This window comes from Periophthalmus magnuspinnatus, chromosome 11, assembly GCF_009829125.3.
Source record: "Periophthalmus magnuspinnatus isolate fPerMag1 chromosome 11, fPerMag1.2.pri, whole genome shotgun sequence".
NCBI lineage: Eukaryota > Metazoa > Chordata > Actinopteri > Gobiiformes > Gobiidae > Periophthalmus > Periophthalmus magnuspinnatus.
Genome location: NC_047136.2, coordinates 10,700,553 through 10,717,504, shown reverse-complemented (window position 1 = coordinate 10,717,504; position 16,952 = coordinate 10,700,553). Strand labels below are relative to the sequence as shown.

The 16,952-nt window shown below is 36.9% G+C and overlaps 2 protein-coding genes across 2 annotated transcripts; both read left to right on the top strand.

The window, feature by feature from the left end:
- The first annotated feature begins 2,719 nt into the window (after positions 1-2,719).
- Positions 2,720-6,170, top strand: rpz2 (rapunzel 2). Its single transcript, XM_033975636.2, has 2 exons — positions 2,720-2,794; positions 5,138-6,170. The coding sequence occupies exon 2, from the start codon at positions 5,181-5,183 to the stop codon at positions 5,874-5,876; it is 696 nt and encodes a 231-aa protein (XP_033831527.1). The 5' UTR covers positions 2,720-2,794; positions 5,138-5,180; the 3' UTR covers positions 5,877-6,170.
- Positions 6,171-7,151: 981 nt separating this feature from the next.
- krit1 (KRIT1 ankyrin repeat containing) lies at positions 7,152-16,853 on the top strand. The gene is made up of 17 exons (XM_033975292.2): positions 7,152-7,352; positions 8,210-8,379; positions 8,861-9,017; positions 10,754-10,846; positions 10,935-11,064; positions 11,728-11,971; positions 12,480-12,592; positions 12,692-12,835; positions 13,185-13,341; positions 13,416-13,523; positions 13,999-14,155; positions 14,612-14,763; positions 15,171-15,337; positions 15,435-15,522; positions 15,702-15,908; positions 16,137-16,253; positions 16,536-16,853. The coding sequence occupies exons 2-17, from the start codon at positions 8,278-8,280 to the stop codon at positions 16,626-16,628; spliced, it is 2,229 nt and encodes a 742-aa protein (XP_033831183.1). The 5' UTR covers positions 7,152-7,352; positions 8,210-8,277; the 3' UTR covers positions 16,629-16,853.
- Positions 16,854-16,952: the final 99 nt, after the last annotated feature.

Here is a 16,952-nt window from a genome sequence, read left to right as displayed (position 1 = left end):
AGGAGGCAATCGATTGGAAGTTATATAATCCATATAAACAATGTATATGATAAATATACATTGTTTATATGGATTCTATTCTATTCTCTCTCTCTCTCTCTCTCTCTCTCTCTCTCTCTCTCTCTCTCTCTCTCTCTCTCTCTCTCTCTCTCTCTCTCTCTCTCTCTATATATATATATATATATATATATATATATATATATATATATATATATATATATATATATATATATATCCACAGACCATAATGCATTATATGTAACTCAAGGTGCACCTATAATATGTAAAGAGAAATCACATAAACATTATTGTGGTTAAAGGTGAGTGTATTGTAGTGCAACCCATTTTTCTCAAGTAAACCCTAAGTCTCATCTCACACTCTGGGTATACCCCCCATATTGTATATCGCTGTTTCTTTAATCATTATAAATCTGATAAGTTGTAGGCTATATTGTCAATTATATTAGAGATCATCCGATACAAATTGCCAATGCCAATACCGATTGTTTAGAATCCCAAGAAACCAATGGCTGATAAGCTCTGGCGATATTTTTGGCTGATATGTATGGCCAATTTCCATAAATCTAATCATCCACAACTTTATTTTACTGCAAAGTGGACAGGAGAGCAGTGTAGTTACATTTTTGTAGTACCCTCTTTGGACCAAATTGTTCAAATAAAGCTTTATGCATATATTTTACATGCATATTTAGGCCGCTGATTAGGCCAAACAGAATATCCACCACTGATGGAGATTTAAGGCTGACAGCGGGCTATAAAGGGGAAATATCATCCCGATATATCGGCCAACCAGTCGATCTCTAATTATAACTATTATATTTTCCCGTTTTCCAACTTTTTTTTAGGTCTGAAACCAACATGCCCCTTGTAAGTGCTCACATACCCCATACCCCTATGTGGGAACCCCGGAAATGTGAATGATATCAAACCCACAGCTATTTGGTTAGCACTGCTTAGAGTGAGATTTCATGAGATTTCAGCAAGCAATGCCTACTTGCAAGTTTTCTTCATACAGTATCACAAATCTATCCGTAGCTAATAGTACTGTTAAATGTAGGCCCAAAGTGCTCTATATCAGACATTTTTGTAGTGAAATGTCGATGTTTGTGCTGTAGGCAGATTCACTCACCACATGAGGGCACTGTGTGATATTTCAACATGACAAGTGATTTTGTCTTCACAACTTTGGAGCAGCTTCATCAGCCCATATAGATAATAGGTGTAGACTGTTTGTAGGTCAAAGAGAAAAGGAGTTAGGGAGAATAGGCAGAACAGCCCTGTACAAGCTGTGAGTGTCCGGTGTCCACTGTCACAAAGGACTTCATGAAATATGTACAACGTACTCAAGTGTTGAAAGTACACTTTAAGTTACCTTGTGTTTTGTGCTGCTGCCAGCATCAGATGAACTAGAGGGAGATGTACAAGGAAACTAAAGGACGAAGGCAACATCCGTTAAGCACCACAGATAAAGAAAAGGAAGTTAAAAGCTCTGATCTGTTACATCTTAAAAGAATTTAAAACTATATAGAATTTCAGCACTGTTTGCAATCAATTAATTTGTTTTATAATGCCTAGTAGGCCTATATTATATGCTTTTTCTTTTTAACTTTTTTAAAAACAATTTTTTAAACTTTCTTGACATATGTTCTACTGTTCTGCGTTGAAGAGAAACATTGTACTTCGAATAACAATGCTTGCAAAAGTGTAAACTTTGATAGAAAATTTTATTTAATTTAATAATCTTTTAACTTTTTATCATCAACTATCACTAAGGTTTTCATTTCTCCTTTAGTAAATTATTATTGCCAACATTACCTGTAATGAATGTACATCATCTTACTTTTAAAGACCTTTGGCACGCTTCTGGGGTCATTTTGAACCCCAGCTCGAGTCATTGTTCTTTCTACATGATTTTCCTGTTTATAAAACTATTAAGGGGGAAACAATAAGGGGGGAAAAAACTATTACATTTAACATTTTAAGAGATTAAGTTAACTAATTTTACATCATACACACTTTAATTAAATTTGTATTAATTTTCAAATCATAAATATCTCTAAAATAAATTACATTAAGTCTAAATGCAGATTTACATAAATTATCCTCTTCCTTTGTACTGAAACTATGCGTTTTGAATAAAGCAGTAGTAATGAAGTAATGTTTCATAATAGGCCTATTCCTGAATATCCTGTTAATTGAGATGAACTTGTGGGACATGCAATTGTTCAGATTTATAAGGTGGAGGGAGTTTCTTATAATTATGTAAATAGCATTAAACTGTAATACTTGTCTTGCCACTGTATAACAAATACTGACACACCCCTTTCATTGAAGCATAGACAGAGAAGAATGAGATGACTGTAACAAATGACATGCAGGGTTATGCAAAAATGTGTGGTTCTTATGAGGTTTACAAAAAGGCGGACATCACAGTGTGTATTTGTATGTGGCACTAATCTCTGAGGTATTTAGTCACTAATGCTGTTCAGAGAGCCCATACAATTAAATGACTACAATGAAAAGCACTACCCTGCCAACCCTGCATGTTTTCATAGCCTGTGGTTGCACACTGGAGTCCCCTAGTCCCGCAGTGCATGTGGAAAAACAGGTCTCAGCCAATCAGAGGAGGCGGGATAGGCTGCTCACTTCCTCATTTCTTCATCCCTATATGGGAAAAATGGGCGGTTCTGATTTGACTGTGTAAAATGGTGGATAGGAGACAGTGAGACAGCTGCAGTAGACACAACATAGCTACTAATATCTTTATCTAGAGGTAAGTAAACATCTTCTTGGCTATGATTTATAAGCTTAAGCATGTTTGGGTTGAGTTTGTGATAGCATAGGGTGGTGTGAGTGATAGAATGTAGGCAGTTATCATGGTTCATGTTTGTGTTTGAGAGGCAGGGATTCAGGAAATGATAGAAAGGTGGTCTCCAAAACAAACAAAGCAACACTGAATTTTGGATTGAGTACTTCCCCTAATTCTTGAAAATCTCATCTTTATTTTTTTTGTTGCCTGTTACCATGTGTTTGCTTTAATATATGTTACTATAAAGACACACCCACTGTTGTCCTTCAGTTAATTTTCTAGAAAGACAACATTGAGAAGCGTGAATAATGCTGAAAATATGCAAGTTTAGAATGCCATGTGGGTTGTTGATAAGTTGTACACTTTAATAGTATTAGCAGCAGTATAATATAGTTTGTAGAGTTTTCTGATGGAAGTCTGTAAAAAATAAACACAAATAACACTTATTTTGAAGTAACATTACTTTAACTAGAGTGTTTTGTTTTTATGGTAAATTATTATGTAAGAAAGTATGGTTTAGTTTGTAAGACCATTGACAATAATACAAATGGCATTTCATAATTACATATTTTCAGCATTATTCATACTTCTCAATATTGTTTTTGTGGAAAATTAACTTATGGACAACAATTTGTGTGTATTTATAGTAACAGATCTTTGTGAATAAATTCCAATTCTATAACCACTACACCCACCACAATAAAATCCATTGATACTTCTACTGCGCCTACTACTACTACTATTACTACTGTTCCTACTACTACTATCACTACTACTACTGCTCCTCCTACTACTACCACCACTACTACTACCACTACTACTACTGCCATCACTACTTCTACTACTACTGCTACTTCTACTACTGGTATATAATCAGTGAAAGGTGAAGTTAAATCTGTCAACTGGACCAGAACTGAAGAAGCGGCTTGGATCAGCAGCGAAACAATTTGTCCAGTTGACAGATTTAACTTTGCCTTTCGCTATGGATCAGACCTGGACGACTGAGGGTTTACACAAATAGTATACAATCACTACTACTACTACTACTACTACTACTTTTACTACTACTACTACCACCATCCCCACCACTACTGCTACTACCAGCACCACCAGTACTACTACTCTGACCCTGAATCAAACTCATGCTTTCAATTTGCCACCAAGGTCAAAAATGCCTTTATTTCTGTGAGTTGAGGATAGTTGATCATTCAAAAGCTATAGTATTTTGTTTTTAATTGTTGATTGCTATAGCAACTGTCCTATTGTTTCATCATTCTGAAACCCGTGGATAACAGCAAACCCACGATTAGTAAATTTAGTCGAGTTATTTCAAAGTTGCTCAGCTTGTCATTACAAAAAAAAGAAAGAAATAAAAGCTAAAAAATAACTTGTATAATTTATTAAAAAGGTCAAAAAGGCTCTTGCTTATTTACACAGCATCTACCAGTTTGTGTAAAACTTGAGCCCGCAGTTGTTGTGTGGTGGTAACAGAAAGTCGTATTGTCTTGCATGTGTTTGGCATATGTGGAGCAGCTGTACATGTGAGGGCCACAGGCGGTGCAACTTGAGATTTGGCCTTGAGCTTTTGCTACAATAGTGTGAGATCATCTGGAAATCTTTAGCAAACTTTATCCAAACATGTTCAGGCAGAGATATCAGGGCATAAATGACTTAAACTGTCACGCCCACTCGACAAGCAGCAGGTAAAAAAGAGGTTATAGTGAATCATAATTTGGATCTATGCATTTTTCCGGGTTTAAAAGACATTTTGAATAGGCTTGTTTGTTGGACTTGATTGTTTCTTATGTTCACAGTTGAAAAGATCAGTGGTGCCAAGTAAAGTATAAGAGCCAAAACTAGTGAAATATTAAATTAATGAAATCTGCTAATTAGATGGATTCTTTCTGGAAAAAACTTTGTTCTAATCTCAATAGTTGAAATCTTGTGTTAATGACATTAAAAAAGAAAAAAATATGGATGGACATTTGTGATGGCTGAACAATCTGATCAGAATTTATCACAGTTTGTTTTTCAATGGGATTTCCTGGTAAAAAAGTGGTCATATGATTATGTTTGTCTGGTGTTTAAAGTATAAAAGTAATGGAGATGTATTGGTGTACGCATTGACTTCATTTGTGTAATTCTACTATTACTATTTGAGTTATACTTTACAATAAAAATAGCATAATGAAAAAAATATGTTCTCAGTCAAAGTCCATTAGTATTAACTTTTATCTCTTCCCCAAAACCAGTTATTATATTTCAGCTTTAAGATCCAGTTTGTAACTACATTTGTGCTCTGTGTAGGTCACACATACTCACTCAGCGTGGGTGAAAACTCGGAGCAAAGATGGCTGATGCAGCAACAATAAAGAAACACGCTGCCACTGTCCTGTGCTGTGTGGAAAAGGTGTCCTCCTTCGCTTCTTCCATTGACCCTCTCTTTGGGATAGTTTCATCTCTGGTTGGGATCGCCCGGAAAGGTCTTGTGGACGAAGAGGGCCACCCGCTAGATGATGACTTCCAGGAAATCAACTCAAAACTGGAGTCCATTTCCAAGAAGAACCACAAATGTTTGAAACAAATCCAAATTGATGAGATAAATGAGAACTACGGCAAGTATGAGGAGTACATTAAACATCAATATGCAGCTTTTAACACAATGGTGGCTAAGCTGAAGAAGGATCCGGATAGGACCAAGATTCACATGGAAACCTATGAGAGAATCTATGAAAGAGACAAGAGTGACTTAAGCCTCAATGTCTATTACAACGGCGTCATGGGAACGGGGTCGCTATTTGGAAGAAACTTGCTTAAAGTTTATATGGAGCATTGCGATGGTGATTTAGAGATAATGGAGCATAGATGTTCACACCTCACGCATCTCTTTCACATGGGGCTAATTGCTTTGATGGCGTACACCGCTGTTACTGAGGACGACGAAGATGAGGTCAGGGAGAAGTGGGCCAAGAGGGTGGCTGACATCCAGACCGAAATGCAAAAGGTGCTGAGTCAATGCAAAGATAAGCAAGCTCCCGCCTCGTGAATGTAATTATCCTCTATAGAGATGAAGGAGCATCAGACAGCAGTAACCAAAGTCTTCTGTCAGCTGTGGACCAACAGGAAAGACATGTAAACTATTACAGGATGCTGTACAAAGAAGCCATTGTTTTTCATTAAAGCACTGCATTTAAAACTTTATCTATACTTTATCTATATTATTGTATTTTTGTTTTCAAAGACATGCTGTGTGTGAATAAAAACTTGTATATGCTGACAGTTTGATGCTATAATTTAATTGAAGTTATACTATGCATACAAATAAAGTGTAATCCTGTGGAGACTTGTTTTTCATCGTTTACATGTAAGTCTAAAGGCCAGAGCTTTTGAATGAGGGATAAAATGGGCAATGTTTTTTAGACTATAGCTCCAGCATGCCTAATCCTGACCAGGGATTAGACCCACAATCAAATAAATTCAAATGCCACACAGCACCACCTGTACACGTGTACACTCACCTATTATTGCTTTACCAGGTTAAGGTATTTCCTGGTTTGCCCTTCTGAATGAACTTGTTTCTGAGTAACTGAACTTGCTGTAAAACCTGCACGAAATGTAAGGAATGAAGAAAATCCACAAATAACCATTAATTATAGATATTTATGAGACAGGATGCAATACTGTATATAGGCTACTACAGGCTATACAAGACTTAGTAATAGTCATCATAGCTATGCCCAAGACAGATAATGCTATTTTAGTTTACCACTGTTTATAATCAGAATAATGCCTTGCGATCATAGTTTAACTGTGCCTAACTATATTTCAGGTTATGTGATAGTTTGAGCAAAGGCAGTTAATCAAACATACTGTTAAAATATAGAATTTAGCCACATGACTAAATAACCTTTGTGATATCTAACTGAAACCAAAGTTATCACCTCATACCACAACATTTGGGTTCCAGGTGTGTTTTCATGTGCAGTGTCGCTGATAACAGGAGTTAGTAAAGTTTAGCCTATACAGTAAATACAGAGTATTTTCAGCATGTTTCTTATTGTGTCCCCAAAAGCTATGAATGTCAAGATAATAGACCAAATGATTAATGACCATCTTAGTAGCCTATGAAACCTAGACATTTTGTACAGTTGTAATAATAAAAACTAATCTATCTATAATTGTTCAACACACTGTAGTTTTGGCCTCGTCGATGGATGAAATATTTCAGAAGAAGCCACAGGTGACTCACAGCAGGCCCCAGGTTTTACGCACGGGCCTCGCGCACTGAGTCCCCCTCGCCACCAGAGCCCTCTGTTTCCACGCGGCACAGCAATGGAAACGTAACATGACGCCTCCGTTCGTCTGTACCGCCCTGCCCCAAAGTTAAAGGCCTATAACTAGCCCACTACAGCACAATTATCTGCTATATGAAGTGAATAAAATGCCCGGAGGAATGGAGAACCCGGCGCAAAACGAAACGAGAAAAGTTTGCTGCGCTTGGGGAAAACTCGAGTCGCCTTCGGTAAGTTTCAGCGAGCTATAAGCGATGATGTCAGTGTAGCATTTCGGCTACTACTGGTGTTATTGCCCCTAAAGTGACCAGGCTCTATAACGAAACATTTAGTCTGAAAGATGACTTTGTACGCAGTAAAGAATGCAGTGTAATAATACTAAATGATCTTTGTTATTACACATTACGCACGGGAGCGCATCTGGTTTCCGGGGCGTGACCTTCCGCTGAACTCAGAAGTTTATTTTTGACTGATGCTTAAAGTCAGATTCGTGTTTCAAGTATACGTTTTCATTAAGTTTTCACTTCTATTTATTAGCCTGCAAACGTAGGCTACACTTTGTTTGCCTGCACAATGTAGGCCTGTTATTACTCATTGATGGAGCAGTGTGGACGTTGCTAAGACCCCCAACGCATCTCCAATTTCCTGTTACAACAACAAAAGTCAATCCTGAATATTATTTGCAATTAAAACAGTTATTGAGCACTTATTTCATAATTATGACATAATTTAAGTAGCCCATACTTACCCCAATACATATGCACTATATCCATTGATCCATCCACGTCATAGGGCTAATGTATTACTTACGGCTTGTACATACTCTAAGTGCTCAGATGGGCCATAAGTATTATTGCTGAACTGTGTTTGACGTCCCGCCAAGTTTATTTTAAGTGATTAATTCACAGATCAATGGCAATAATCAATAGTCTTTTAATCCCAATAATGACTTGACCGAAGGCCTCATGAAATACACCGAGTGCACTGAGATGACTTATAATGTGAATATGATTTAATTGTAAAGATTGTACAATGCATTATCTGTTGTGTTATAGATAATAATGGGTGTTAATTTTCTGTTGACTAGGCATGAGTCTCCACAGCATTTGGCCCTTGATAAAGATGCTGGATCAGGACTAAAATAAAGACATCGCGATGGGCAACGAGGACAGCCTGGAGGATACTTTTGTGGCTGTCGTTCGCCCAAAAAGTCAAGTCAGTTTGAGCTCCAAGGAGTACAGAGCCAAAGCCTATGAGGTAAATTATAATTTCTGGTACCACTTTATAATAACTACACCTTATTTAGTCTTAATAAAGCAAGAACAAAGATTTATTTCATAATGAACTATTAGTTTATTAAGAATGATTAGACTTAGTAAGTACTTAATTAAGCGATTAAGAGTATGAAGCTTTTAAAGGTGTAGTTGCTATAAAGTGTTAAATAATTTTCTACCAGAACTGGCTAAGCTAATAAACTGATTATATATTTGAATTTTGGCTACTGACTACCAGTGATTGGGAAGAACTGCACACCGATTGATGCTCTAATGTCTTGCTCAAATGTTTGGGAAATTTTTCAGCATATAACTTGTAAATTGTAAATTGTGTAGTGTATAAATTATCGCACCCCAAAACAGATGTCATAATCCATTTTTCTTTTACCCTTGTGTTTCTGAATGTTATGACTGCTAAGAGTATTTTATGTATTTTTCACTAACTTCTACTAATTTTCCCCAAGATCCTTCTGATTGAAGTGCCTCTGGAAGGAAAAGAAAAGAAACGAAAGAAAGTCCTGTTGGCGACTAAGATCCAAACAGGAGGCGACAAGTCCAAGTCTATTTTGGATTATGTTGATGAAACTGTGAAAACTATGGCCAACACTCAAGGCTTTGTAGGTGAGTGGAATGAAATGATAGTGTTTACATAAATTATTGTGTTTAAATACAAAATTTAGCATTTACAATAATTTATGGTAATCTTTAAAGATATTAAATGTATCTATCTCCATGGAAAGAAGCAGGTATATTTTGGGTATTAAAACATCTGTAATTCATTTGATATGCAAGATAGATACATTTAATGCCATACTGTGGAACAAGTTTTTGTGGAACAGAAATGTATATAGTGCACCTGGCTTCCTGTGGCTTGGAGAATAGACTTTAAAGCAGCCCTGCTTGTGTACAAGTCTCTCCATGGCCTTGCACCAAAGTACATCTCCGAGTTAGTGCCATATGAACCATCTTGCACTCTGAGGACCTCAGGATCCAGCCTCCTGCTTAATTCCTGATGTGTTCCAGGTTTATCTGTGTAAACCCTCAGTTGTCCAGGCCTGATCCATAGCAAAAGACAAAGTTAAAATCTGTCAACTGGACAAATCATTGTAAGACAAATCGTGGAGAAAGCCCTCTCTGCTTGTGGATATCCAAAATGGGCCTAGATCTAAGAGAGCTAAAAAACAGGACAACAGGGAATCTGAACCCAGAAGGAAAGGTGTTACCATTCCTTACATAGCAGATGTGTTTGAAAAACTGCAGAGAATTTTCAGACAGTTTGATATTCCTGTGTTTTTCAAACCTACTAACACTGTGGCCCCCGAGCCACAAAGTAATGTAGTCTACTCCATTCAGTGTAGTGAAGAGTGCAGTGAGCATTACATTAGAGAAACTAAACAGCTACTTCATAAAAGGATGTACCAACACCGGCATGAGAGTTCCTCTGGACCCCAGTCCGCCATGTATCTCCATCTCAAAGCCACTAACCACTTCTTTGAAGATAGTGAAGTTCAGATCTTAGCCAGAGAAAATAAATGGTTTGAGAGAGGAGTTAAGGAAGCTGTTTTTGTTAGGAAATAGAATCCTTCCTTAAACAGGAATGGGGGCCTGAGACATAACCTCTCCCCCATCTATAACACCATCCTCAGACCCAGAACAATTAGAACAATAGCAGGGTCGTTAAGGGCTGAATAGGGTAGTTCCACCTGAAACTGGAGACAATATCTGTTTACAGTTTCAGTGTGGTTAGCCCCTCCCCTCAGATAGATATAAGGCAGTGGCCACCAGCAATCTGACCAGAACTGAAGAAGCGGCTTGGATGAGCAGCAAAACCTCTTCACTCTTACAACGATTTGTCCAGTTGACAGATTTCAACTTCGTCTTTTGCTATTCCTGGTTTAGTTATGGTTTTAGTTCCAGTTTAGTCCCAGCCTCCTGCTGGTGCCCAGAGTCAGGACTGAACATGGGGAGTCAGTGCTTTCATCTTATGAAGATAATATCTGGAACAGTCGTGGTGAAGATGTGAGACAGGCCTCTACTTTGACAATGTTTAAATCCAGGCTCGAAATGGTTCTATTGGCTGTGCATATGACTGAGAAGTTTTTATTTTGCTCTCTTCTCTTTTAATGTTAATTTTATGATGATTCATGTTTTGATTTGTTTGTATTGTGATTTTAATGTCTTTCTTATTCTGTAAAGTACTTTGATTTACTTTGTGTACAAATTGTGCTATACAAATAAACTTGCCTTGCCTTGCCACCTTCGGAAAGTGATGAGAACATCACGTACAGTTCTCAGTCAAAGTGGGTGTTATGAGTAATATGACGTTTATAAACTTTAGATATTGTCTTGCCCTGAAGGAAAGAGAGTGGTGCATATGAAGAAATTCCCCCTGGACGGGGACAATGAAGGACGAGAAGCTTCATTATTTGTAGTGCCAGCCAGTGTTAAAGGTGGGCTCAAACAATAATAAACCAAAACAGCTATTTTCAGCTTTTATCTATTTAACTTAAAACTGTTATGATATGTTGTTTTGGGCAGACAACAGCAAACCTGTTTACAACGCTGGAAGTCCCAACTTCTACTGCCTCCAGGACATCATGAGAGTCTGCAGTGAGACCAGCACACACTTCTGTCCAATGACCTCCAAGATGCTCCTCGCTTTAGACAAGTAAGAAACACTCAAAATATTGACTACTACAGAAGGTTGCAAAGTGTAGAGTTTTGATTACTTTAAGAATTTAATGTAAGTTTCAGACTTTATACCCAATCCATGTTTTTATGGGTGTGATATGTTGAATATGATATATATATATAAGGGAAATTATATATATATATATATATATATATATATATATATATATATATATATATATATATATATATATATATATATATATATATATATATATATATATATATATATATATATATATATATATATATATATATATATATATATATATATATATATATAATTTCCCTTTTGTATTTCAATTTGATATTTAAGGTGCACATCCAAACCTGCCACATTTGAGAGAAGAATATTTCATTTAATTTTCTTTTTGTCAGCTGCAGTGTCCATTAAACTGACACGTGCACAAGACAATGAAGAATACATCACCTAGACTGTTATGCTAAAACAAGAATTGCAGGAATTTCTGGATATATTTTTAGCGTTTACCCACAGCATTAGCAAAATACCTAAATAACACAGTTTATTTTGAGCAAAGGGCATGCTCCAACCTTTGAGATTTGCTAACTGTAACCATTGTAATTTCTATTTCATTGTGATTAATCTTGCCACCTTAGTTACAACTAATGTTTTTTGTAGGTGGTTAGCAGAGCAGCACACAGTACCTCATGCCATCCCTGCCTTGTTTAGACCCGCACCAATGGAGCGGGTTAAGACCAATGTAAATAACCCGGCCTATAGTATTGAGGGGAAGCTGAGTGAGGAGGGCCTGCACATGGGGTACACCGCGCTGGAGATCAAGAGCAAAATGATGTCTCTGGAAAAGGCCGAAATGTGCATTCTCAACCCACTGTACGGCTCAGACCTGCAGTACACCAACAGGGTGAGTGAGGGGTTGCTCAAACGATTAAAACTACTGCTGCAGGTTATGGAAGAAGAGTCATTACAGTTATTTGGTTGATAGTTGAAATCATGATTACTTGAAGCTGTTATTTTTGTACTGTCAAAAGATAGCCAGTAGACAAAGAATGTACTTATTTTCATGTGTTAGATTCAGTTTTAATAGCTACCATGTCTAACCTTTGCCTTTGATGTAGCTGATGAGGGACACTTAGTTGTTTGGGGGGACCTATAATTCAAGTAATGCGGTGTTGACATTGGAATGGGCAAAATACAGTAAAAAAATTATACAGTTATGTATTTTTAAGAGGTTACTATGTGCTTTAGTTTTTACTGGTTGAATCCACCTCTCACTTACTCAGCAGTTGCTGACCAATACAAAGAGTAAGTAGGGAAATTAAACAGAAAGGAGTGTGCTTGCTCATTTTCTTTCTATGTATACCCTTCCTATGCTTACAGCATGTTTTATACTAATGTTTGTTTGTTTGCAGGTAGATAAAGTCATAATCAACCCATATTTTGGACTTGGAGCTCCAGATTACTCCAAGATCCAGATCCCAAAAAGAGAGAAGTGGCCCCATCCCAACTGTGTGTCAGAAGACAAGTGAGTTATACCATAGCTTGTACATCATATATGCTTTTATTCAACAGGAAGGAGGAAAAAATTAAATAGAAACCATTATCTACTGCTATGTGTTTGTAGGGAGCGTCAGTGGGTGGATGACTTCCCTCTCCACCGCAGCGCTTGTGAAGGAGATACCACTCTCCTCTCTAAACTTATCGACAGTGGATTTTCAGTCAAACAACTGGACAGTGACCATTGGGCCCCTATTCACTATGCATGCTGGTCAGTTTTATTTCTGTGCTACTCAAAAATACAGGCCCTACTACTAAGGCTAAGACTATTTCTGCTGCTTCAACTACTACTTCTGCTACCACCTCTACTGCCTTCAATTAGTACTACAATTTACAATGAATTGATAGTTTAGAAGTATACAACATCGATACATGTATTGCCAAGAAGTTTGTCACATTATATTGCCTATGGATATTTTGAGCACCTACTACTTCTGCTGCTTACTACTATTAATGTCAGTACATTAATTACTCTGCTTCTAATGCACTACTTACTAAATAAATTAAGTCAATGTATTTTTTTGCCAGATTATGTGCACTAATTGAGTATGTAATTACAGGCATGGCAAAGTTGAAGCCACCAAACTTTTGTTGGAAAAAGGGAACTGTAATCCGAACTTGCTTAACGGTCAACTTAGCTCCCCTCTGCACTTTGCTGCGAGAGGAGGCCACGCTGAAATCGTGCAACTCCTCCTACAACATCCTGAGATCGACCGGGTAAGAAAATATGCATATTTGATTATTGATTGATTAGTGTTGTTAGTTGTTTAAAATGATCATTGTAATTCCAGCACATAGAGGACCAGCAGAAAAAGACACCTCTTCAAGTCTGTGAGGAAAATAAACAGAACGAATGGGAGGAAACAGTGAAACTGCTGCAGCAAGCTAACACCAAACCTGTAAGTTATCATTTGGTCTTAATTAAAACTTATTTAAAGGTATTTATTTATTGAAAGTGCTGAGTATGTCTACACATAAAATTAATTTTGCTACTCCAATAGGTGAACCCCAGATTAAATGGTGTATGCCATCCAATTAGAATCACATTCATTTCAGAAAGTAAAAATGTGGCTATTTATCTTTCTTATCTTTTATATATACACTTGTTTTCTATGAGCACAATTATAGAAATTATTGTTGATAATATGGCATCAATACAGTGATAAAATAGTGGCAGGAGATCATACGCAATTGCATTGAATATGTTAGTCACTAGGTGGAGCTGTTTTTAACTCTTATCTGCGTGCAAGCTCTACCAATTGAACTTTTCTCCTGACACTCCCAAATATCCTGTTTTATATTGAATTACTTTACAAATTGCATTAAAAATATAGTGTATTATATTTGTTGACATTATAAACACTGCTTCTACAGTATGAGAAGGTGCGCATCTATCGCATGGATGGCTCATATCGGTCCGTGGAGCTCAAACATGGGAATAACACCACAGTGCAGCAGATCATGGAGGGAATGAGGCTTTCCCAGGAAACTCAGCAGTACTTCACTATCTGGATCTGCTCCGAGAATCTACGTAAGTCTGGACGATTCATATAGGGCTGCATAATATGAGGAAAATATGCTATATGCATGAGATGACTATGATGATTATTGTAATGAATTTTCATCATGTTTGTATATTATACTGATCAGTAAGCAGAGAAATGTTCAAGAATTGTTAATTGCTATGGGAACATATTTGATCACTAATTTAAAATGAAATAAAGGCATTAATTTCATTATGGGCACTGAAAACCTTGACAAACATTCAGTCTTGCTGTGACTCAGCTTGTCTCGCCATAGACTTGACTTGTAACTTTTCTGGTGCCTTATTGTCTCCATGGAGATGTACATTCCACAGTACATCATTAAACTTATCTATTGCCATGTAGAAATCTTGGAACATTTTGTCTGACAAGCAGGTGGTGTACCATTCGCCCAAAACAGTGTATCTTTCAGTAAACCTGCTTTTGTTGTGTTTGTGCCTCAGATCTACAGTTAAAGCCATACCACAAGCCTCTGCAGCACCTCAGAATCTGGAGCGAGATCGTCAACGACCTCACGGTGCTCGACCCCCAAAGAGAGACCCCTCAGCTTTTCCTCCGCCGAGACGTCCGACTGCCACTAGACGCAGAGAAAAAGGTATATGAAAATCAGTCCCCTTTTACTGATGCAACGCCATATATTAGGCCTACATTTTAATTGAAAGAAAAAAATAAAATTAAACAATCACCCCAGTCACCAAACTTAATTGAGTGAAATAAAAAAACAAAAACAAAACAATAAAACAATTCTTATTAACAATAGTGATATAATGTTAGTGCACAATATTAGAAAAAAATAATTTTAAAAAATTGCACAAAAAGTGTGCCTGTAAGTAAATACAAAATATACACGGTACATGTTTTGAATTAGTCTTTTAGGTTTTAAAACTAAAGGACTTGAATATACTACTATACTATAAAACTAAAAGGATTATGAATAGCAATCCTTTTCAGTTGCTTGTCATTAAATGCACACAGAGACATAACCCTCGTTTGTGTTTACAGGTGGAAGACCCATTGGCCATCCTCATTCTGTTTGATGAGGCTCGTCACAGTCTTTTAAAAGGGTTTTATCCTGCTCCAGACAGCAAACTCATCACACTGGCCAGTCTCCTGCTGCAGATTATCTATGGCAACTACGAAAGCAAGAAGCACAAGCAGGGCTTCCTCAAGTAATTTCAATTTTGATTAAATAAAATAATAGATACTTTAAAGCAAGAGTACCATGTGTCGCAAGTGCATAATCTTTAAAAAAATATGTTTTTACAGTGAGGAAAATCTAAAATCAATTGTGCCGATTTCTAAAGTTAAAAGCAAAGCCTACCATTGGACCAACAGGATTCTGCATGAATATAAGGTAGGACATTTTCTCTCTGTGTCTGTTGATGGCTTAACTTTACTCTGGTCGATAGATGATTGCAATTAATATCTTGGAACAATTTTTCAATGTGTTATCAACAGACTTTCATACACATTTTTAATTCTGCTTTATAGTGGGCTAAACAAAAATAATTAGGGCTTAACTCTCATTGCCAGGCTCTTAGCACGAGTGAGGGAGTGAGCAAAGAGATGCATCACCTGCAGAGGCTCTTCCTGCAAAATTGTTGGGACATCCCCACATATGGAGCTGCTTTCTTCACAGGGCAGGTCTACACCAAAGCCAGCGCCAGCAGCCACAAGTGCATCCGCGTCTATGTGGGGGTCAACACCAAGGGCCTGCACCTCATGAACATGGAGACCAAGGTTAGAGCTGATACAAGTAGCAGGGCTGTGACAATAACAAATGTTAGTGTAATGATTATTGGGAGAAGAAACGTCGCGGTTTATGATTATTTGCTATTGTTTATGATTATTCGTTATTGACACCATGACCCAACAACAGCAAAATCCTAAATTTACTTTCATTAACATCACATTGTAATGTTAAGTGAATGAGATCAAATTTAATTGACTTAAAACAATCTGTCTTAGGTGCTTCTGATCAGTTTGGAATATGGGACTTTCATGTGGCAGCTGGGACATGCAGACCAGTATTTTCAGATTCACAGTGGAGAAAACAAAATGAACTTTATAGTGCACACTAAACAGGTATGTATGATATCATTACATTATTTACTAAGATGTATTTATTGTACTTTCATTTTGGGACACTTTTCTTGATGCTGTGTTGGTAAAGGAATGAAAAATGCGTAAGACCAAATGCAAATATGGCAAACACTTATATTGTATACATTGTAACATTATTTTATTATGAAGAACGTACAACAAGGCAAACTGATTCTTAAAGACTGAATTAGAGAATCTAGTGGTGCCACTTTATCATAATAAAATGGCCGTCTCCTTAACGTACATCTTTGTCTTGTCTTGCAGGCTGGTCTTATTGTGAAGCTCTTAATGAAACTCAGTGGACAGATAACCCCAAATGATAAAGTTCAGACTTCAGACAAATACACTTTTGGTTAAACTGCCTCAGAATCCTTCACAGCTGCCAAACACCAGCTCTTTTTATACTCACGTCTTTAACTGCAATAACAGGATGAAGACCAAAAGATGGACTGCCTACTTTTGTATACAAGTATATCTGTCACATTTTACTGAGACACATATTTTTGTTGTTTGTAAATATGTTTATTTAATGTTTTGTTTAAATAAAGGGACGCAATTTGTGAATAAAATGTACCAATATTTGTTACTTGGACAAAATATGTTATAGATTGCACATTAAGTAGTTATTACATAGTTACAAACAATAATTGCAACTAGGTTATACACTTAGATAACCATTTA

What these genes read in the sequence shown, in the direction of transcription:
- rpz2 (XM_033975636.2), top strand. Translation starts at nt 5,181, where the DNA reads ATGGCTGATGCAGCAACAATAAAGAAACACGCTGCCACTGTCCTGTGC.
- krit1 (XM_033975292.2), top strand. Translation starts at nt 8,278, where the DNA reads ATGGGCAACGAGGACAGCCTGGAGGATACTTTTGTGGCTGTCGTTCGC. An exon ending in AGCAAGCTAACACCAAACCT is followed by an intron (nt 13,524 to 13,998) that starts GTAAGTTATCAT and finishes CTGCTTCTACAG; the next exon opens with TATGAGAAGGTGCGCATCTA. An exon ending in CACTAGACGCAGAGAAAAAG is followed by an intron (nt 14,764 to 15,170) that starts GTATATGAAAAT and finishes TTGTGTTTACAG; the next exon opens with GTGGAAGACCCATTGGCCAT.